This window comes from Triturus cristatus, chromosome 6, assembly GCF_964204655.1.
Source record: "Triturus cristatus chromosome 6, aTriCri1.1, whole genome shotgun sequence".
Lineage (NCBI taxonomy): Eukaryota > Metazoa > Chordata > Amphibia > Caudata > Salamandridae > Triturus > Triturus cristatus.
Genome location: NC_140589.1, coordinates 709337065 through 709361673, shown reverse-complemented (window position 1 = coordinate 709361673; position 24609 = coordinate 709337065). Strand labels below are relative to the sequence as shown.

The 24609-nt window shown below is 41.8% G+C and overlaps 1 protein-coding gene across 1 annotated transcript in view; it reads right to left on the bottom strand.

The window, feature by feature from the left end:
* CD164 (CD164 molecule) overlaps positions 1 to 13876 on the bottom strand; it is a 206463-nt gene extending 192587 nt beyond the window's left edge. Inside the window, exon 1 of the mRNA XM_085611194.1 lies at positions 13676 to 13876. Coding sequence (XP_085467320.1) covers positions 13676 to 13751 — 76 coding nt within the window. The 5' untranslated portion in view covers positions 13752 to 13876. The remainder of the gene's footprint in view (positions 1 to 13675) is intronic.
* Between the last annotated feature and the right edge of the window lie 10733 nt (positions 13877 to 24609).

The window sequence follows — 24609 nt, the reverse complement described above, 5'->3', positions numbered from 1 at the left end:
GCCTCTCCCGGCCTGCGCTTAGTGCGTTCTCCAAACAAACTGCATGCTGGGACATGTGGTCCCAGGAGAAAAAAGAATAATCCCCAAGTGGGTTCATAGCGTCATTTGTAAAATGTAAAAGCATTTTTATTTCCTTTAGTAGGATACCAGATGTTAAGGCAATTTGCCATTTTATTTCCAACTTGCTGTGCTGTGATTGAGTTCAAGCGTATTTTCGAGCTCCAGCCTCTAAGTTTCCAGACAGTTCTCCCCTCCACGGCAGGGCTGCCGTGCGAAAATATGTCCACCAAAATGTCCCAAGCATTGAGAGGGAACACAAACAGATTGTCTGCTAAAAAGCTTTCTATTTTCAAAATCGCCTCTTCATCCCGGTGACTTTATTACAGTACCCAACACGTTTCCAGGAATTCTGCATCTTCATCAGGGGCTTGGCTTGTTCTTACACATGGCGCCATGACATCTTTTATGCATGCAATTTCATTAATTAATGGCCTCTCCCGGCCTGCACTAGGTGCGTTCTCCAAACATACTGCATGCTGGGACATGTGGTCCCAGGAGAAAAAGTATTTATATATTGATTCTGAAAACCTCTAAATATTTGAAGAGCTGATGATCGAAATATCTAACTGGGATCATTCCTGCACCTTAGCAGGTAATTTTAACTTCATTATCCCAAGTTTGATATTTCAACCTTTAGAATTGACATTTCAAACTGCTGACATCTACAAGGATAGCTGCGTAGCAGAAGCCTCTTAAGAGCACACCAGCATAAAAGTGCTGCAGTCCATGCAATTCTCCAAATGGAATGCGCTTTCGTCCTTCTGTTGAGTGGCTGCTTAGAGTTGACATGACAGAAGTAATACAGGCTGAGACAAAACAAGGTATACCCTGCTTGGACAGATGATGACCTCTTCATTGTTGTCCAAAAGACACAAACAGAACAGCTGGTGTGATGTTCGTATGTTCTTTGTTTTGTCAAAGTAAAACCTGGGAGATTTACTCAAGTCTAATTAATGCAACCATCTTTCTGCTGACGTTGACTGATTTGGAAAGAAAGATCTGAGAAGAATAGGTTAATTTAAGTGAACGTCAATACGAACCCTCGGTATCCATCTTGCATTGGTTCTCTATCTTTTGCGCATCAAAGGAAAGGTTACTTGATAGTGAGCGTTTGAATGTCACTCACTCTCCTTGCAGATGTCATTGGGTAGGAGAAGCGCCGTCTTCCATGAGACGAATTTCAAATGTGCCTCATGTATCGGTTCAAAAGAAAATATTATTATGTGACGGAGTACAGTATCAAGTTCCGATGCAACCAGAGGACATCCTAAAGGTATTGCCTTGAACTTCTAGTTTTACCCCACTACCCTCTATCATAGGTACTTTCTGTTTTTTCAGCGAATCGGAATGAGAAAATATGCATCCCAAGGATCTAGGGAAGTCATAGTCCGAGATCTAGGATTGGCCTCCATTGACCAGCCTTTTTGAGCAGGAAAAACCTAGAATAAAATCTTTGATTTCTTTGTGAATTGGGGGCAATCTCTATAGCCCCTTTGAGGAGAAGCATGAGAATTTCCCATTGAAACTCCTTCAGATGTAGAGGTTCTTTCTCCTTGGGTGGGCATACTGGGGGTCTCTGAACGCACGCCAAGGTTTGCAGGGTTGTCATTGACAATGTTGTAGACAGGAGGGTTGTTTATTCTGGTTGATCCTTCTTACAACAAATCGAGGTTTGCTTTTCTTGTTTATTACTTGAGGAGGTGGTTGCAAGCACAGTATCAAATAAGTCCAGTTCAGGAAACTGTACAAGACTCCATTTCTGCAATGCCTTTGTGGATGTGCTCAGAGGGGCACTTTTCAAAGTATTTTTCCCTGAAGAGGGGCCATCCACCCTAAAAGGGGGGAAAAAAACCTTTAGCAATATGAAATATTTCTAATCTCCTTTCTCGATCTTTAAGAGACTCTGTAGTAAAAGTCTTGCATACATCACATCTTGATGCATTATGATTTGGATAAAAGCAATAAATACACTGGGAATGAGGGTCATCACTGTACACCTAGTTTCCCCAAAATGAAGATGGTTTGAAAAGAAGTCTTCAGCGCACTTCCAGTCGAAATCGCATCAAATAGCAGGCAAAAATTGGGGGTGACCACGTCAAAAAGGGCACTTTCCAACAGATATATATTGTGACGAGTACATAGATGTAATGTGGCAATTGTTGATACAAATATACTAGCATTCTGTTTGAATTAACATGACAGAGTATGATAAAACTAATAAAAATATATTAAAAATAACATTAGGATGCAGGTTATTTCTTGCTTAGCGCATCGTTATGAGAAGATGTCAAGAAAAATTGTATTTTAAAACAAGCATTTACAATGCAATGGTCTCGGCATTGTTAAAGTTAGAGCTATTGGAATTGCTCATAAACCCACCACAAATCTTCAACACAACACTTAACCAGCACTCTTAACCCCCTTTATTCTCCCGATGTAGGCAGCAGTAGAACGAAAGCACCAGCTGGCAGAGTTATATATTTAAATGGCGCGAACTCGCCCGGAAGTTATTGGACCGCTTTACATAACCCCGTATTTACATTACACATTCAGGCACGGGGAGATTTGGAGCGCCCCGCATGAGTGCCGGCTACGTTACACATTCAAGCACGGGGAAGGATGTGGACGCGACCCCGAGGGACGAACTCTGGCTTCCAGCACAAAAGTCGGCAGTCTAGCCGACGGACAAAGTAATGATATAGCGTGAACTCGCCCGGAAGGTATTGGAGCGCTTTACATGGCCCCGTATTTACATTACACATTCAGGCACAGGGAGATTTGGAGCGCCTTACATGAGTGCCGGTTACGTTACACATTCGGGGAAGGATGTGGACGCGACCCTCAACACAACACTTAACCAGCACTCTTAACCCCCTTTATTCTCCCGATGTAGGCAGCAGTAGAACGAAAGCACCAGCTGGCAGAGTTATATATTTATATGGCGCGAACTCACCCGGAAGTTATTGGAGCGCTTTACATAACCCCGTATTTACCTGACACATTTCAGCACGGGGAGATTTGTAGCGCTTTACATGAGCGCCGGTCACGTTACACATTCAGGCACGGGGAAGGATGTGGACGCTACCCCGAGGGATGAACTCCGGTCTCCAGCACAAAAGTCGGCAGTCTAGCCGACGGACAAAGCAATGATATAGCGTGAACTCGACCCGAAGGTGTTGGAGCGCGCCACATAGCACCGTTTTTTCATTACGCATCTCGGCACGGGGAGATTAGTAGCACCTTACATGAGTGCCGGTTACGTCACCCATTCAGGCGCGGGGAAGGATGTGGACGCGACCCCGAGGGACGAACTCTGGATTCCAGCACACGGCAAGGCAGAACACAGGCAGCATCTGAATATAGAGAGGCTTACTCCCAGAAGAAAACAAGCACACCACTGCCTTTCTCCGAGGTGAAAGCAGAAATGCCTCGGAGAAGGGCAGCGGCGTTTTCGGATTCGGGGGCGTGTTTTTCTCGAACAACACGCCCAGAGAAAAATCGACAAAAAACACGCCCCCGAATCGCAAAACGACGGGGCTTGTTTGGAGAGACAAGCCTCTTCTCCAATGGCTGACCAGCATTTAAGAGGCCAGCCAATGGAGAAGAGGGGCGGGTTCAAGCCCCTCTTCTCCAAGTCATTAAATCTCGCAAGCGAGACTGCGCCAGTGCAGCCTTCGCTAGCCGAGACCTAAAAAGGTGGGAGGGGGGGGGGGGGGGGGGGGGGCATCTCACACTACTTTTATTTACACGTCATTAGATGAGAAAATTCCCTGCATGGTGTACAGTCAGGTCCACTGTCCGTGCCCAAGTGCGAGTACATGGTATGCATTTTTCTGGATTTTGGACCACAGCCTCACATTAACCCAACATGTGCACCTAGGCCTACAACTGATCTGAGGCTGGTCCTGCGCCTAGAGGCGCACAAAGTAAGCTCTCAGTACTGACAGAGGCTACTGTCCCTGTCACGGGTTCATGCATGTAGCGCAGAGGTGGCAGCATACCATGTTTTGTAGTGATTGTAGAGTGACCAGCCTTATTTGGGGATGATCTGAGTGTTGATGTGGACAGAAGTGGTTGACCCAGGTGCGGTCATCCGTCCATTAAAGACGCACAACCCATGAGACGAGTGTCCCCTAGTGACTAAACTCTATTGAAAAAACGCAGCTCTTACGAAGCGTGCCAGAGCAGCAATATCACAGCAGTGCCAAGTATGCCCAATCAGTCTGCCCAGCAGAATAAGGGATCAATGTTGACCCACAGCCACTGAAACCTATGTGCTGAATCAGACTTGGCGGCCATGCCACAAAATGTTTTCAATCTGCTAAGTCACCACCTGAGCTCTGTACCTGAAGAAGAGGACTGCAAGGGGACCCAGATAGAAGTAGGGAGAGGAGATTAGCTTCCCCTTGGAATTTCATTTAGGTCTTTTTCTGCTGCTGATTAGACTCCTGAAGCTGCCATATAGGTTATGGCAAGGTGAAGGGTAGGACTGCAGTTCCTGTTGTCAGGGTGTGAAGGATCTTTCAGAAGAGGAGCAACACTTTGCCTCTCTTCCTGATCATTTTCAGGTGTAGATGTTAATAGTGAGGTAAAGACAGCTCACATCTCTTTGCTCCATTCTTGTGAGGCCTCAGCTGGCCTGTCATTGAGACTCACCAAAGTGTGTGGGGGGGGGGATGAATGGGATTGCAATGCCAGTCTTGCCAATACCACCAGAGCCCAGAAGAGGGCCACCATCAGAATCCAGCCACTCCCACTGACCACCGTGCACCGGCCTGGCCAATTCTGCAGCTTCAGTGCATCGCACAACTCTGATAACTCAGACTGAGTAGAAGGCCTTCTGCCACTCAGATTAGTGGGTGAGAGACTAAATGGCTGTTCCAAGGCAGAAAACTGCTAGATGCCAGCTGTTTGAAGCACTGGTCGCAATTTGCAACCAGTGCAGTATTTTGGAAACAGATCTATGCAACAATTGGTCAGCTCACAAGATACCAATTCTTAGTGGATGGCAAATCGACCTATCTTATGAATATTATTGAGGTAAGACGCAATTTTCAACCCACTAGAAATCGCAACCAACAAGGGGATTGTGGCCTACTGGGGTCAGCAGATCACCATGTCTTTGATTGCTTTTAACCCCTTCGCTGCTTGCCCCCCCTCTCCCCCCCCCCTCACCCCCCCCCCATCACTAAGCCTTTTTTTGGCTATTTGGGGTAATTTGCGATTAGGCCCCTGTAACTTTTTGACCACACATGGTATCCATGCCAAACTTGGGTTATTTTCTACCAACACCATGGGGATTTTAAAGGTACCCAGGGTTTGTGGATTCCCCTGGAGAGTGCCCAGAAATTAGCCAAAATACAGCTACATTTTGTTTTGGGGGGGAAAAAATGGGGAAAAATTGCTGCAAATGAAAGTTTTTTTCACTGCAAATGATATCAACAAAGGTTTTGTGGGGCTCAAATCACAATTTTCCCAGCTTTTAGGGACTGACAGACTTGTCAGAAAACCAATATTTTTTACACGGTTTTGGCATTTTACTGGGACATAGCCTATTTTTGCTATTTTTTGTGCTTTCAACCTTCTTCCAGTTAACGGTAGAAATGGTTATGAAAGCAATAATAAATCATGGAAAGCTATACATTTTAGAAAAGTAGACAATTCTGAATTCAGCAAGGAGTCATTTGTGTAGATCTTTCAAAGTTTCTTTATAGAAACTAACAGTTGAAAATAGGGAAAATTGAAAAGGAATTGGAAAAAACAGCCATTTGTGCCAACATTTACACCTGTAACTTCTTTTAATTATGACAGATGTTTGAAAGCAATATACCGTTACATCCGCTGGACCTTTCTGGTTGTGGGTATATACAAGACTTGCAGGTTTACCAAGAACCCAACAAACCCAATAATTGAGCAGGGTCTTTTAATGTTTTTTGTTATTATTATTTACTGGGTATATAGCAATTAATTTGGGAAACTATATACAGTGAAAAATGACGATGAAAAACTCCTATGTATTTCTGAAATTGGAACAGAATATAGAGTTTAGAAACAGTAGCTATTTGCACATTTCCGAAAATGTGAGTACCCATACTAGCATGAGAATTATTAGGACATTTTTCAGTGACTTCTTTTTCACACATTGTCTTTCATTTGGAAGGCAGAAATGCATTGAAAGTCAATATGTAATAACAGTTGCTCTACAATTCTGTGTTACACTAAGGCTCCCGATTAAAATGGTACCTCACTTGTGTGGGTAGGTTTAGTGCCCGCAACAGGTAACGGCCCAAAACGCAATGTGGACACATTTTCTTTTTTTTTTTTTTATTTTTTATTTGTGTACAGGCTGAAGGATATAGCATACATAAATACATGTATTTATTTTAACAATCAATCAGTAAGTTATTTTGATAAATGAGCGGGAAATAAAGAGAAAACCAAAAAAAAAAGGAGAAGAGAGAATAAAAGACAATTCAAAGCAGAGGGAAAAGATCGCACTATTCCATAAACGTACCCCAATTCTTTTTGTATTTCATCAGAGAACGTGTCCCCCTAAGATTAGCTAATCCTAACTCCATCGAGTGAATCTCGGTTACCAACACCCACCAATCCCACACAGTTGGTGGGTCAGGACAAATCCAAGCTCTGGCCAGAGTTAATTTAGCACAGGACACAAGAATTGAGGTCAGAGCAGGCTGTGGGAGAGAGATAGGATATATATCTAGTAAGACCGATGCAGCAGAAAATGGAGGCAGCTGAATATGTTTAATTTCAAGAACCTTCTTAATATCCCTCCAGTAGTCTACCAGGGTGGGGCAAGAAAACAACATATGATCCAAGTCTACTGCATGAGTGGAGCATTTAGGGCATTTTGTACGATCATTTAAAGAATTATTAGAGGGCCACCTGGAGATAAGTTTTGGAGTGTAATATAACATGCAACTCGTTCTGAGTTGTTGTAGCCTTAAACTTGAGGATCGTACATTTTCATTAATATTTGAAAAAGATCGTTCTATGTCCTTTAGTGTAATATTAGAGCCTAATAGCCTGCTCCATTTGCCAGCTAGTTTGGAGCAGTCGTTTGATTTAAAACTAACTATAAAGCTGTAGGTGTTGCTTATTACGGATTTAGTTTCTGTGGAATATAAGTGGTTCCATATATCGCTATCAGAGTTTTCCACGAGATGTTTTTTATTGATCAGATAGTCATGTATCTGTCGATATTTATATCGCATAGTTTCGGGGAGATCATAAAGCCGTTTTAAGTCATTAAAATCTAAAAACCCTTGCGTGCCGTATAGGTCCCCTAATACTCTGATGCCCAACCTTGCCCAGCCGTTGTCCATTTGTTCGTAGAAAATTGCTGGAAGCCCGGGGTTACCCCATAGAGGTAACTTTGAGTGAAATAGACTGGTTTTGCAATAGATTAGTATATTGTCCCAGATTTTTTTTGAGTCTCTTGCGGTCTTAAATTTGACTCTTTTAAAGTAGTTGGGGTCATTAGCGCGTAGTAGAAACATATTTGAGTCTTGTTTTAACATAAAGGAGTGAAAAAAAAGTGCGCCTCCTCTGTTTAGTAGAGAACGTATGCGTAAAACAAATGTGGACCAAAAATATAGCTTGAAATCAGGAAAGTTAAGTCCACCGGTGTTCGTGCTATTTTTTAAAAGATTCAACGACCTTCTAGATTTTTTATAGCCCCAAATGAAGCTGCTAAATACCCCATCAAGTCTTTTAAAGAAGGCGTTGTTTAAGATTAGTGGGATAGAACGAAATAAGTATACAAATTTAGGCAGAACCTTCATTTTAATTAGATTAATTCTTCCAATTAAGTTCAGAGGAAGCCTATGCCATTTTTTAAGTGTAAGTATGGTAGATTTAATTAATTCATTATAGTTTATATTATTAATTTCTTGGAGGTTGGCCGTTAATTTGACTCCTAAGTAAGTTGCATTTTTACATATCTCCGGGACCGCGACAGCTGGGGTGTAGTTAGTTATGATTTGAGTCTTTTGGATGTTGAGCTTGTATCCGGAGACTGTCCCAAATTTCCCGGCCTCAAAAGCAATGCCTCGCAGTGCCTCCACTATATCTTGAGAATAGACCGCGATGTCGTCGGCATATGCTGTTATTTTTAGCTCTAGTGTACCTGATCTAAAGGGACGAATTTGAGTTTGAAGTTGAAGGGCAGAAAGAAATGGTTCAAGCGTGAGAGCAAAAAGGAGGGGAGAGAGGGGGCATCCCTGACGGGTTCCACGTGAGATTGAAAAGTCTGCAGAGGTTAGACCCCCGTAACAGGTACAGGCCGTAGGGTTACCATACAGAGCCTGTATACCTCGTAAGAATTGCCCCCCAAACCCCATTTTGAAGAGGACGCACCAAAGATAATTCCATCCCACACGGTGGACACATTTTCACACTGAAAACTTACCTTTTTTTGCAAAGTGCCTAGCTGTAGATTTTTAACCCCTACCTCTGCCAACACCTACGGAAACCAAGCAAGCCCATACATTTTTGCAAAGTAGACACCCAGGGAATTCCAGGATGGGGTGACTTGTCTGGCTCTCACCAGGTTCTGTTACCCAGAATCCCTTGCAAACCTCAAACTTTGCCAAAAAAAACCACATTTTTCCTCACATTTCTGTGGTGGCAAGTTGTGGATCCACAAAATTCCACCCACCCCGCATTCCCCAAAGACTTCGAGAAAAATGATACATCACTTTTGTGGGTAAGCCTAGTGGCAGCAACAGGAAACGGCCCAAAATGCAACGTGGACACACCACATTTTCACAGTGAAAACTGACCCTTTTTTGCAAAGTGCCTAGCTGTAGATTTTGAACCCTAGCTCTGCCGGCACCTAGAGAAACCTAGCAAACTTATACATTTTTGAAAACTAGACACCAGGGAAGTCCAGCGAGGTATGGCTTGCGTGGGTTCCCCAACGTTTTCCTACCCAGAATCCCCTGCAAACCACACATTTAGCTGAAAAGAAAACGACTTTTTTTCTCAGATTTCTGTGTGGTAAGTTCTGGAATCAGCGTGGATCAACAAATTTCCTACCACCGAGCGTTCCCCCAGGTCTCCTGATAAAAATGGTACCTCACTTGCGTGGGTGGGTCAAGTACCCGCCACAGGCAAGTGCCCAAAACGTATTGAGGAGACTTAAAAATGACCTATTACCATCATCATCATTTAGTCTTTATTCGATTAAAAATCATAAAAAACACAGCATCAACAAATGTATAAGCCACATCAATAAATTACATAAAACAAGTATTAAATACACCAAGACTAGTATAACAGTAGTCAATAAAACAGTATTCACACAAAAAACCCAATAATAGCTTTAAATTTGCAGAACTTTCCTTCTTATTGCCCAACACGTGGACCAGAACTTTGCTACAGCAACAACAATGACCTCCTTAGTGTCACACTTGAGGATACGCAGAGCTGTTTGCGCTGAACTTATGCCTAACTGCTTGCACAGGGGCTTGATCCACTTCATACGGGGAGCTCTGTATGCTGGGCAGACAAATAACACATGTGGAATAGTCTCAGGGATCCCTGGGCAACAGTGACAGGAAGTGTCCGTGTTTAAACCCTGATTTTGGCCCCAATTTTTAATAAAAAATTTTAAGGGTAAACTTCCAACTCTGAATTGATGGTACAACTTCCCATCACTGTTTCCAATAATAATGTCCCAATAGGGTTCCAATGAATAATCGACCTTATGGTCCATAAAGAGATCAGTTAATGAATCCCTAGTAATCTGGGCGTGAGACTTAAATTGAAACATCTCAACATACAGTCTCTTAAGCTCACTCTTCGATGGGAAGGGAGTCCCTTCTGGATCTAACCAAAGATGACCTAGATTCATAGCCATAAGGACTGCTCTGATGTTATGCAACCAAGGGATTTTACGGGACTTGTCCACCCCTATAAGATATTTAAGAGCCAAAGCGTAAGGTGCTAACTCTGGGGTGGTCCACAAGCGTCTCCAGTACGCCAATGGTCTAAACCCTGCTGTCTCTTCAAAAGACAAACATCCCAAATCCTGCAGCAATGGTTTTAGGGGTGTAGAATGGGGTAAACCAGTAAAAGATCGCAAAAACTTATTTTGGGCAAGTACCAGGGGTCGCAGATTTTCAAAACCCCAGAGTTCCGCACTGTAAAGTATTGACGCTCTAACCTTCCCAAGATACAACTTCATTACTGGAGCTATGGGTTTAGTTAGGGAGGATCTGTGTTCTTTTAGAAGGACTCCCGCTAATTGATTATGTTTAATTACTGAGAGATCCAACTGATGATTCCAATTAAGTCTCCGTCCCAGAGTCACCCCTAGGTATGCAAAAAAATCAGTTTGATCAATAGGGGCATTATTCATTCTAAATGTAGTACTGATTTTTTTCCTCTTATGTAAGACCATAAATTTTGTCTTCCCAACGTTAACCTCCAACTCATTATCGCTACAAAAGAGTTGGAAGCGATCCAGAGCACGTTGGAGGCCAGATTTAGTTTTGGACAATAAAAGGGTATTGTCCGCAAACATTAAAATCGGAATTCTTAACCCATCAAGTGTGGGGGCGTCCGTGGGGTAATCAGTAAAATAGGGGATGACATTGTTAATAAAAAGGGAGAATAAGGTGAGGGCTAGCACGCACCCCTGCCGCACACCTTTAGCCACTTTAAAACTATTAGTAGTCTCCACTTGCCCTCTTATAAAACATGGTTTTGCAAGGGGGGGGGCGGGGGGTCACCTGGGTTTTTGGCCCCGGGCTCGGCGGACATCTTGGGAAACCTACCAAACCCACACATTTCTGAAAACTAGACACCCGGGGGAGTCCAGCGAGGTATGGTTTGCGTGAGTCCCCAACGTTTTCCTACCCAGAATCCCCTGCAAACCTAAAATGTAGCTGGAAAAAAAATCACTTTTCTCTCAAATTTCTGTGTGAGAAAGTTCTGGAATCTGTGTGGATCCACAAATTTCCAAGTGTCGAGCGGATTTCAAGAGGAAACCCCAATTATTCCAACATTAACTTATTTTCATAAATAGATGACTAACGTTTGATCTGGGACCTTGTATATTAGTAGTTGGAAAACGAAGAGCTGTGATTGGTGTAACTTGTTTAGAGTCTTGTTTATTTTCAACTTGTTCATGTGCCCTTTTTTCCCCATATGCCCTAGGTTTACTCTTTACTTAATGCTTTCTTTAAAAGGCAAGGAAAATAACATGTACATCCAATGAACATCATTTGTAACGTGTTGTACATCTGAGGCGATAAATAATAAAGACCATTCGTAAAGCACACAAGACAAACAGCATTATTTAACAGGGATTACTATGTGATTGCAGTATTTTGAAAGACACGAAATAAAACGAATGTGTTCATTATAACCCAGCTCATTGAACAAACCTTAGAATAAGGAAAATCTACAATTAACCACTGTATGTATTAAAATGTACACTGCACCGTAAATGCAGATCACAGCAGCAGAAGCCTGTTTTAATGTATTTATAATACTGATACAGCCCCACCCTTACATCCGAGGATGTCAGTGCACTTTACGTTTAATAGGAAAAAGATACCTGGGCTACGAAATACAATAAAATATTCAAAATAACAGAGTCTAGAACTCAAAGTAGGATACAAAGAGGGGAGGAAGGACGACACCAGAAAGGAAATATATTCTCAGAGGGAAATGGTAATTTGTCATCCATCTGTTGGGGGAAACTGCAACACAATATGGTGTATATTGACTAGATGGCTTTTACATTTTTTTCTAGATCGTAATGTTTTCCTGGCATGTTAGATGTGCAGAGAGAGTATTGCATGATACAGCAACATGGAGAATGATTTTTCGCCGCGGAGTCTAAACTGAAGTTTTGTCACCCTACTCTACTTTGCTTCTGAGGTATTGGGCAACTAAGATATAATGTAATGAATGAAGATAGCATGGTTGTCAACAGCTAACTGCTTTCAAACTGAAGCAAATTTACTTAATCTTAAATCTTACCTTTAGAGGTAATCAGTAAAGCTCTCTTGATACTTAAGTTATACATTTATACTTTGTAGATCCAATGACTTGTCATGCAGCTGAATGCAGCAGAGATCTCAAGGAGGCAATAGAGTTCGTTGGTGACCGTTTGAGAAGGGTATTTCCTAAGTCGAATTTAGAGAACTACAGCACCTAAGTCTGGTTTCTTCAGTAAAGGTTGAAATCTTTTTGAGCCATCGTATTAGGAGTGAATATTGCAATATACAGGTTTCTTGTAGATTCCTACAGTAAATCCATGGACTGTCTGAGCTCTTAATAGAATACGAGCATCGGACCTGCCCTCTACATGATAAACAACAAATAAATAAACCATTCCTCCTATCTTTGATAGATAGAAACTTGCTCGCGGCAAATTAGAAATAGATCTCTGCACAACCAAATTATGCAACTAAACATTACGAGCAGCTTAGAGCTGCTGGATAAAACATACCTCTGCAGGGGTGCGCAACGCCATTAGAAATTGAGCAAAATGCCATTTACCTGCAAATGAAACCGATAACGTAGTCTAGCTGTTTAAGGTGTTTATCGCAATTTGCTTTACTCAGTTTATCTTTCTTCCAAGTTAAAATTCTCTTCAGTTAAACAAAGAAAAGATATGCTTAACAAAGTTACAAACTAACACGTGTAATTGTGCCTCTTGGTATAAAAGATTATATGTATGGCATAATCCATACATTTACACTTACAATTATCACAATATTGATATATTGGTAGGCTCTATACTGCCACAATTCTAAACCCTCTTAAAGTCTACTTTTACGAGAATCATACCATAACAAGATGACTGTCATAACCAGAGACAGTCATTTGATGCCCTATTAACCTGGAACACCCTGATTCGCTAACACGTGCCAGAAAGGAAGTCGGGTCATCATTTATATCGCGCTACAACTTAAATATATACAGCAGTCAAGGTTCTCACCTCAAAAGAAGTGATGGATCGCTTCTACCAAAACTGCCTAACAAAGACCGAAAATATCCCAGCAGTTTCACTTCTTGGGCTTCTTCGTTGTTAACATCAGCAAACAGGGACCCTAACAGTAACAACGGTGTTGACGTTTTGCAGGGAATATTTGTGTGCATATTCCATACCCTATGTTAGCTAAAAAAAGGAGCACAAATGAGCTGCTAATGAGTAACAATTACAAACCTTGCATCCTAAGAAAAAACTAGGAGTGAGTGGAGGGGTTTGGGAGACTTGACACTTGTAGGGACAGTTTAATTCACGGGGAACAAGCATGCCTTAAAACGCATCTCGGTATCATCAGTCAAACAGCACTAAGGCGGAACCAGGTGCTTCACGCAGGTAGAGAGGAGTGGACTTTGCCCGAAATAACTAGAAGAAACTAAGGCCGTGTACTCCTTTGTCCGCTGCGAAACAAAATCGCAATCCCCAGTCCGGTTTTTGCTGTAAAACTACTGACAGCGCCAACCTTAATACTTTTGTTTTTAGTTGTGCGGCGCCTACAGCTCAAACCGAAAGCGAATGGCCACAGCAGCAGAGAATAACCCACGTAACCACACATACAACCTGCAGCGCCCTTTGTACTTCGCTTACCTGCGGTGACCCGGCCCAACAAGCAGAGCAGGGCCAGGCTGAGGAGGGTGACGACTGCTCCCCGACTGCCAGACATCCTGGCTCAGCGTCTGCCGTTGGTCTCACGAGTGAGCACCACGCACCACGAACCACTCACAAGTCCTCAACGCACTGTTCCAACCGAACTGACAGTCTTCCGTGCACGTGACCCAGGCTGAAAATTCAATAGGCGGGGCCTGTTTGATGTGCCCATGAAGGGAACGCCCCGCAGAATACGGACGACATGTTAGAAAGGGATGCAATGCCTTATACAAACTTTAGAAACTGGCGGTTTCTGCTAGAGTAAAGCGGTCTTTCTTTTTATCAAATGCCGAATGATTTTTGTCATATAAATTGTGACTCTTTACGGTTGTTCTGTGAATGCATGAGCAGTTTTGGACAAAACTTTCTTTCAACTTTCGGATGCTGGGTAGTTCTATTCCGAACGTACTTTTACGCTCTCATGAGAAAGATCTCTTTGAGCGTTGAACTCAGGCGGCGTTTGACTCACCTTTCCACTGACTGTACGCTGCCTTGAGATTGATTGAAAACCAAGATGGTCACCAACTTCTACACTTTCAGAGGACAGAAATTTGAAGTCCTTCTTCTCTTGCAATTACAGCTCACTCAGCAATGGCTGGTAGCATTAGGCGGTAGTACCGATGCATTTTATTCTGCTTAGCATATGTTCAAAGTGCAATAGAAGACTGCTTCACGTACAGTAAGACGTCGAGACTAATCTCCCTCTATGTACGTCCTACTGGGAGGTTTGGCAGTGAAACAACTTGGTGGACGGTCTGGGTTGAAACAACACAAGACGCAGTTATTTTCTTCTGGCAATTTTATGTCAGGAACGGGGATTTCGGATTATGCTCCCTGAAGTGTCACAGTGCAGGAAACAATACACCAGGAACAGGTATTGTCTTAATAAAGTATTTATTAAGGATAATAAAGCCCACGTCAGCTGGGAGACAGAGTGGCTGTGAAGCAACAGCTGATAAGAATGAACAAAGGGGACGCCAGCAGTGACGTGCGTTAAATAGGGATAGAAGGTTCTAAGTGACGTAGGCGATAGCTAATCAATTAAATGCAGTGTACCGAAAACTGTCTCGACTACTTAACATGAGATATACAATATCTCCCTTCTTTTTTAGGTCTCGTTTAGCGATTGCGTATGCGAGACTCTAGTAAGGGGCTCCCAAAAGTGCTCCCAAAAGTGGATTGCATGGCGAGCACGCGCACAATTACGTGCATGCAATCCACTTTTAGGGAAGCGCTTCAGCTCACTGGCGTGTGCACTGGCGACGGGCGTGCGGTTACGCACACAATGACGAGCAGAGGCGCCATATCGCTTTCCTCTCTCGTCATGGTGCGCGCACATCGCACACCACTCGCCGGCCAGCCTGCTTTCACTTTTGCGCCTCAGTCTTGTTTATTATACCTAATGTTGTTAAATGTATACGTAGATGTAAATAAGAAAGTGAGTAAACAGCGGTGTTTTGAAGACAAAATAAGTAAGAAACTCAAAGAATTTGTACACAAAAAATGACATTCAGTTTGGCTAACTCTGTACATGCAGCTTAATCTCTATATCAGGGTGTGAGTAGGAAAAAAACGACGCAGACAGATCGCTAGAATGTTTATGATTTCTAATTTATATTAATTGTAATGTCCCACTAGTGTAATTTTTTTTAATCTTTTTGGTGCTTTGTTGTTTTCTGTCGAAGTCTAAAGTAACAAAGAATGGAATTTACTAAATTTGGTGATTTTATGCATTACCAAGTTTTATATAAATATTACAAACATCAGTGGTTAAAAGTAGGTGGCCAAAGAACACCTGCTTTGTAAATGTCACAAGTACTCCAAGATGGCACTGGTGAACAATAAGATACACGTAACGTGTTGCATTTTTATCCCATGGCTTAGTTTAGAAAGGCTTGAAAAATGTTTTTTTTTTGCAGCCAAGAATGAATATGTTCACTGAAAGCAGGTATCTGTATACTGTAGCATTTTTGATTATCTGTATTCTGTGATAAAATAGGAAAATGTGTTAATTTGTTTAACCAGGGGTGCAGTTCTAGGGAAGATCGTTTTGTATTTAAATTTCTATTCGGTGTACACTCTCTGGAGGAGGGCAGGGGTGTGGTACTGCTGCAGATCGGAGCATATAAATTCTCCCTACTCCCACGGACAGAGTAAATCCACAGTCGCACACACATACACTCATCATACGCTAGGGCCCATTACACTAACATACATTCTATTACTCTATCCACACTGAATATATGAGAGAAATCTAAACCAATCTGCATCTAAAGCGAGGTCAATGCGACCATAAAGAAATTGTCCTGAGTCATGATTTAAAACATAGGAAAATACATTTGAAAACTCAATAAATGACAAGGAAATAACCACCCGACACTGGAATTCAAACAAAGATCATCTTTTATCTAAATTAGTTCAAAAGAAAGTCAATCAATAGTGAAATCATTATTCTCATAGTTACCTATTCTAGCTAAATGTTATTTGGGTCAGGACAGGTCTCTCAGTAAAGTCTCCCGAGTCGCCGTCCTCTCAATCAGCATCGATCCTCACGAGCATAGGTTCGGGAAGAAGTGGCCTTAGACCCTCTCTAGTCTAACATTATTTATAATGAAACTTACAAAAATAAAAGTAACAAACAAACTCTAAACGTCCGTTGAGCTGCTGAGCAGATCGAACAGGAAAGGATGTTGACTGGCAACATTTAGAAAACCTCCGCTCAGAAAAATCACAAAAATAAAAACACGGAAGAAGGAAACTCAAGCTAGGAAAACGATACATTTATGAATGCTTTTCCTCGGAACCATAGTGAAGCCACCGCAAGTTTATCAGAGTTCATTGTGACTTTATTCTTCTCCAAGGGCAATTGGCAGCAAGCCTGGAGCTGTTGTCCTCACGGAAACTTTTAATTCAGACAGAGGCTGTGGTCAGGTGACTTCCAACCATGTTCAGCAAGGCCTCTCGTCACATTTCAATCACTCGAGTGCAGGCTGCAAATAGCGGCCAACTTGGTTTAGGCCAAAACGGACCATCTTAATTAAAAGAAACACAAAACAACGTTACCACATCGTAATGATTATACAGTGTTAATCCCCACTAATACCCTTATGTGTATGTAATTACCTAGCCGTCTGCAACACAAAGAAGCATTAGAGCACGTTATTTTAAAGCGCAAACACGAAACAAATAGCACTTTTGCAACACCCATTTAATTAATTTGCTCACCAATTTAGTTCACGTATTAATAAAGCAACATATATGCATTCCCGCGTGTAATTTCTCTCATTAGTAATGTTGATTAGTCAAGACTTCTAACAAAGTTAGTAATTAATGATTATAAATCAGTAATTTTAATCACGACATATAACATAAACTGGAGTTTAAATCTCAATAAATTTTCAATAGAAAACCCTGCTCCAGCAATCCCCCCTTTGGTGATATATATCACCACAAAAACCAACCCCCAAAAAAAATAAAAAAATTAGTCCCCATGTTCAGGAGAAATTGAAATGTCTTTTATGACACAACATTAAACACCAGATTCTCTTTCATCATCCCTCTTCGACTCCAAGTAAACACTCTCCCTCAATTCTTCTAATTCTATTTCTTGTGGGTCTCTCTTTGACCTCTTTTGTTTCTTTGCAGTATTTCCTCTAATTATTCTCTTTTTCCCTCCCCTGTTTTTACAACACAAACACCCTAATCTAAGCATCAATAAAGCAACGATCACACATGTCAAAGGAAACAATATTCTACCAATAATGGTACTACCTATCTTAGCAATAAAACTCTTAACAGCAAGTAGCTTATGAGCCATTTTAGTCCAGATACTTTCAGCTTCTAGTGGTACTAATTCTTCATGCAAATCAGTAATATTTTTGATATAGACCTTTAGATCTTTGCTTTCATCAGGAATGTAAGTACAACAATGTTGAACTTTCAGCATTCCACAAACTCCACCCTCTTTGGCCAATAGAATATCAAGGGCAAGTCGATTTTGCATAGACATGGCACGTACGGCAATCATTTCCGTATTTACCAAAAGAAACCCTCCAGCGGTACTTGTCGATAAGCGATCCACCACTGTTGACAGTTTCCAAATCCCATATGCATTCAATGAAATTCCCACTGCTGGAATTAAAGCTCCAAAAATATCACCTACAATTTCTGACCAAGTTTCTCTCTTAAAACGTGTTAGTAGAATAATGTGTTCTTCATCTTCTATCTTATCTATATGAAAAATCTTTGGAAAGACCAGGCCAACATAACACGTGCCATACCAATGGTCAGGCAACCTGTAATAAGCCTTATTCCCACAAATATAATACACTCCCGGGAAAACTGGATCTTCACCACCTATAAAACCCCATCCTGTTGCAATAAAGTATGTATCATGACACTCACTAGTCCCAACAAAATAATTATCATATTGGGATTTCTTTTTGGTAATGCATAGTTTACCCTTCTGTGGTGCATCTAAAGCCAAAGTTGGACTGGCCCCATTCCTCAACTCTTTTCCCATCTCAATATCCCATATTGTCTCACTCACTTCATATTTCCCTGCCTTTTCATTCATGCTCACTCTCCTTTTCTCTACCAAGTCTAGGAAAGCCTTTTCCTCTTCTTTCAAACTACAAGTTAAATTGTTTCTAAAAATATAATCTAACGTTAATTCTTCTGTCTCTATAAAAATCTCACCAAAAATGTTAGCTTCTTTAGCTGGATTCAACTTCTTATCCATAGGTAATTGCCCAAAAATGTTATCTTTGTTAGACATCTCATAATCTATTTTCCCTAACAAATAAAAAACACTACTTAGCACACTACATGAAATCCCATACGTAGCTGGTAAATGGTGATAAGTAACACCCTTTGAAACGGATGCAGGTAATTGCATACAGACGTAGCAATCCCTAACTTCCATTGTCTTTACGTATTCGTACAACAATTTTGAAAAAACATTGCTAGAAAAATCATTAATCGACCTATCTTTGTGTATGTAAATGTTACTAATTCTAGTTGGAACTACTTTCTGTGAACTCTTCTCTATATTAGTCATATTTTCAGCATATATTCCAAAAGTGTCTATTGTAACCCTAAAGGTAACTAATAAAGCTAGCACACCCCACAACAGCATTAATAATCCAGTACAGCAGCAGCACATTCTACACCATCTTTTCAGGAAGGCACATCTACTTTGACTATTTTCTGTGTTAGCCATTTTACTACTTTGGCAGTGTCTTTTGACTTAGCCTCTTCTACTCCACTACCGAAATTTAGAACTCTAGATTATTTCAAACAGCTAATTTCAGACTTTTTCCTTTTCACTTTTCTCCAAGTGACTCCTTTAGTTTACTCAATTTGGATTTTCATCACTTTTCACTTCTTCTTCAGCAACATCAAATTGTATCAGATCTTCAACAATATCCTGAGCATCCGACTCTTCTCCAATGTCAGTCAAGATAACTTTCAGGATTCCAACAGTTTTCTCCTCAACCACTTCTCGTACGGTCCCCTCTGGATTTCCTTGACTCTCTGCCTCTTCACCTTCAGACAGTGCCACGTACGTCCATTCCGGTGACCTATACTTCTTGTTAGGTTTTCTGATTCTCTTGATCTCTTCCGGTTCTTTTGAGACCTTTTGTTTTTCACCTTTTGCTTGATTCTGACTCGACACCTCGTTCACCTGTTCATTCTCGATGAACTTGAACTTGCACTTGCTCGTGTCAGTCTGTACCTTAGCCTCTTTATTCTGTTAGGCCAAAGATCTCCTCTTACACTCCTCTTCGGTCTTACTTCTTTATTATTTCTTTCTCCGATTCAAGTTCTCTTTCTGAGAACTCGACCCTCTGATTTCTCATTCTCACTCTCATCTGATTCTGTCTCATTTGCCTCTTGTCCATGAACAATTCTCTTTTGCTCCACAGTCTTTTCCACCACCGATTGAGATTTCCCTAATTCTGTCCCTCCTCGGGTCTCCGACACGCAATCTTCTTGCTGTCTACTTGTCCCTTCACCTAGCTTATCAGGAATGTTCCCTACACCTCCTCGGGGGTCTTCCGCAATCTGTCCCTCTCTATCTTCTACTGACCCTGCTTCTTCAGGTGTAATCTCAAGTGGATTTTCAACCTCCTCATCTGATTCAGGTGTAGTCTCTGTGGAATTGCTCTTTTCTCTTCTTTCTTCTCCACTGCTTGTTGGAACTTCAGGCACTCTTACAGAATCTGATCTCTCCTCTGAGACTCTCAATGTTTCTCTTGAAGCCTCTCTTGGAAAGAAAAAAGAATCACCTGACTCTGACTCTCTTTCTCCTTCCCCCCTTTCAGGATTCTTTTTTCTTCTCACTGGTTCAGTCTCCGCATCATCACTGGAATCTGACTCTTCAAAATACTCTTTACCAGTCCCATCCTTTGGATTTGGAACTCTCAGAGTATGATTTGCATGAACCCAGTTCTTCACACCAGCACACTTCACTGCAGTTGTCGTAGTCAGAATGACTTGTCTTGGCCTTCCCCACCTTGGAACCAAGCAATTTCTTCTTCTGTGCACCTTAATCCTCACCCAGTCCCCTGGACTCAGATCATGGGCTTGCTTCTTCTCAAGTGTGGTAGCGTCTTCTCCAACCTGGTGAAACACAGAATGAACTGCGTCAGCCAGGCCTTTACAGTAATCCAAAATCATGTCATCAGTTATTGTCATCAACTTGTTGACAGGCACGAATGCATGTCTCATCGCACGTCCCATCAATATTTCATGTGGACTCAACCCTGTGGTTCTATCTGGAGTAGACCTAATAGTCCTAAGCACTAGAGGCAAGACATCATGCCATTTCATTCCAGTGGCTAAACACATCTTACCAATTCGGTTTTTGATTGTGCCGTTCATCTGTTCAACCACACCAGAAGCCTCCGGTCTGTATGCACAATGTAGCTTCTGCTGTATGCTCAATGCTTCACAAATTAAACCCATGAGCTCATTGTAGAAGTGTCCACCTCTGTCTGACTCAATTGTCACTGGGAACCCGTACCTAGGAATCAACTCTCTTAACAGTAACTTTGCCACTGTTATTCCATCATTCCTCCTAGTCGAATAGGCCTCCACCCATCTTGAGAACAAACAGACTACCACTAGAACATACCTCAATCTGTTCACTTGGGGCATTTCAATGAAATCTATTTGCATTCTGGTAAAAGGACCTCCTTCTCTGCCTATTGTTCCTAGACTCACCTCTGTCTTCTTTCCAGTATTGAACTGCTGACAAATCAAACATCTTTGACAGATGCTCTCCGCAATCAGCCTGAACTTTGCATTGTACCAGGTTTGTTTGAAGGACCTAATCATTGCGTCCCTCCCCAAATGTCCCTGACCATGATACATTCTTGCCATTGTTGACAACATGCTATTTGGCATGACTGGTCTTCCATCTCTATAGATCCAAACATGATCTGTCTCTCTTGGGGCACAACCTGCCTTGATCCAATCTCTCATTTCCTCATCTCCTTCTTCATCCTGCAACTGTTTCACTTCATCCCACGTTTCTAGGACATTCGTAAACATCACAGAACAAAAAGACATCTCCCTTTCTCGTCCTCGATTAATCGAATTATTGTTCTTTGCACAATACTGTGCTATGTCATTGGCAAAACGATTACCAAGAGTAACAAAATCATCTCCTTGTCCATGAGCTGCACACTTCACAACTGCTAATTCTTTAGGCAGCTGTATCGCCTCAAGCAACTTTCCAATCACTTCAGCATTCTTTATTGGAGTCCCACTCGACGTCAAGAAACCTCTCTGAAGCCAAAGTTGGCCAAAATCATGAACCACTCCAAATCCATACTGACTATCAGTCATCACAGTCACCCTCAGATTCTTCCCAATCTTGCAAGCTTTCGTCAATGCCACCAATTCAGCCACTTGAGCAGATCTTACTCCTTTCAAAGACGAAGCTTCCATAACCTCTGAAACCTTGCACACCGCATATGCTGCACTCAGCACACCATCATCAGTTCTCAGACATGATCCATCCACAAACAGCACATGATCACTCTCAGGCAATGGAAAATCTCGTATGTCTGGTCTAGGTTTTGTGCAGTAGTCAAGCACATCCAAACAATCATGATCAACATCATCTCCCACATTCACATTGTCAGCATCTGGCAACAGAGTTGCTGGATTCACATTCACACATCTCTCAAGAGTCACATTTGATGCTCCCAGAATGATTTTCTCATATTTAGTCAACCGACTGTGTGACATATATTGAGTCCTGCTTCTTGTCAAAAGAATTGCCACATCATGAGGTACGAATACCCGTACAGGATATCCCATTATTATACCCTCACTCTGTTCCAAGCTTCTGCATGTAGCAGCTACTGCTTTCAGGCAACCTGGCAAACCCACAGCTACGGTATCAAGTGTTGATGAGAAGTACGCAATTGGCCTTCTCAGTTGTCCATGTTTCTGAATTAACACTGAAAGTGCACATCCATTTCTCTCACTGCAGTACAACTCAAACTCCTTCTCATAGTCTGGCATTCCCAAAGCAGGAGCTTCACACATTCTGCTCTTTAACTCCTCAAATGCTGCCATTTGTTCTGCATTCAGTTCCAATAGGTCTTTCACTTCACTTTTGGTCAACTTAATCAATGGCTTTGCTATCAGGGAGAAATTACTTATCCACTGACGACAATAACCCACCATCCCCAGAAACATCCTCACTTCTCTCTGGGTCATTGGGGCTCTCATTCCTCTGATTATTTTGATCCTGTCATCAGTCACCTTTCTCAGACCTTTTTCAATATTGTGTCCAAGATAATGCACCTCTTTCTTGCAAAATTGCAATTTGGCTGGAGATACCTTTAACCCTCCATCTGCCAGATGATTCAGTAAAGCTATGGTATCTACTTCACAAGCTTCACGTGTCTTCGATGCCACAAGTAGGTCATCGATGTACTGCACTAGTACTGAACTTTCAGGCATGATCAAACTCTCCAATGATTTCTTCAATAACTGATTGAATATCGAAGGACTCTCTGTATACCCCTGTGGGATACGACACCATGCCAAAATACGCTGTCCAAACCGAAATGCAAAAATCGGCTGGCTGTCTTGATGCAATGGAATTGAAAAGAAAGCATGACACAAATCAATCACCGTGTACCACTCAGCATCATGAGGAATCTGATACAAAATCACTGAAGGATTTGGCACAATGGGACAACATGCCACCACAATTTTGTTAACTTTTCTCAAATCTTGTACAATCCTGAACTTTCCATTAGGTTTCTTCAGCCCCATTATCGGTGAATTACACGGGCTACTCAGTAACTCTCTCAAAACACCCTGTTGAATCATCTTGTCAATTATAGGGGTTATTCCCTCAATTATCTCTGGTGTCAATCTGTACTGTGGGATATTAGGATAAACAATCCCCTCTTTCACTGAAATCTTCACTGGATCTACATTATTCATCAATCCCACATCTTCTCCAGTAAAATCCCAAACCGCTGTTTTTACTGTGTGTCTCAACTCCTGAGGCAAATCATCTGGATTAAACACAGCATATGTACCAACAATCTCACTCTTTCTATTGTCTAGAGTCATCCTGTACAAGACATCCTCATCTGGTGTCTCAAAAGCTATTCCATCCGGAGTACAAAAAATTGTACAATTCATCTTACACAATAGGTCCCTACCTAACAAGTTCACTGGACTAGTGTCACAGACTACAAACCTGTGCATGTGTGAAAATTTCCCTATTCTTACCCTTACTGGTTCGGTAAGACGAGTCTTAATCTGTGTATTGGCTACACCAACCACTTGGATTGCTTCGTCCGAGAGAGGAAGATTTCTTATATCTGCTGACCTGACAGTTGATCTCGTCGCTCCTGTGTCTACCAAAAAAGTAACACTCTCCCCATTTATTTTCCCATCTACAAATGGTCCTGCCTGGTCTATTTCTAGAGTTGCACCAAGTATGCACTCTTCCTCCTCTCTTCGGCACCGTCAATAGTCCCCTTCAGACTCACTCCCCTCATTCTTTAACCAGTACTGCTCTACCAGGTTAGAACGTCTCGGTTTGTTTACCTGCTCATCATTGTAGAATCCTGAGTCCTGGTTATACTTTTGAGACCATCTATTCTGCGGCAAGGGCAGTTTTGGCTCTTGGCTCTGCTGTCTGACAACCTTCTGCTGTTGCTGTTGTTGATTACACCCCTCGTTCTGCACCTGTTGATTCAAGGGTTTATTCTCATTACTCACTAATGGTGGATTAGTACACTCGGATCTCCAATGCCCCAATTGTCCACAGTTGTGACAAGTGAACTTTTTCTTTGCTTCTTCTAGATTCCCCTTCCCTTTTCCTGCATTTCTGGGTCTATTTCCTGGATTATTCGCTTGTTCCACCATCTGTGCTTCTTGTCTTTCAGCAACCTTCACCTGTGCCCACATTGCTTTCTCTTTCAGCTTTCTCTGTTTTGCCTCAATCTCATCACTGAAGTACTTTGCATGTCTCAAGATTTCATCAATCTTTTTACTCTGCCAATCAACTGTGTGCTCACGTATTCTTTCACTAATTTCAGGTCTCAAGCCATGTACAAATCTGTATACAAAATGACTCAAATCCTTGTCACCCAGGTGTTCATCTCCACTAAACTGTTTAAAAGCCAGTATCAGCCTTTCGTAAAAAGCATGAACTGATTCTTTTGCTTCCTGATGTGTTCGATCTATCTTAACCCAGTCTGTCTCTTTTGGGGGTACCTTATTTTTCAGGAACACAATTACCTGGTCATATTTTTTCATCACCTCTGGATCTGGTGCTCCTGTTTTCGGATCTCTTGGATACTCCTTAGCAGGCCAATCTACAACTATTT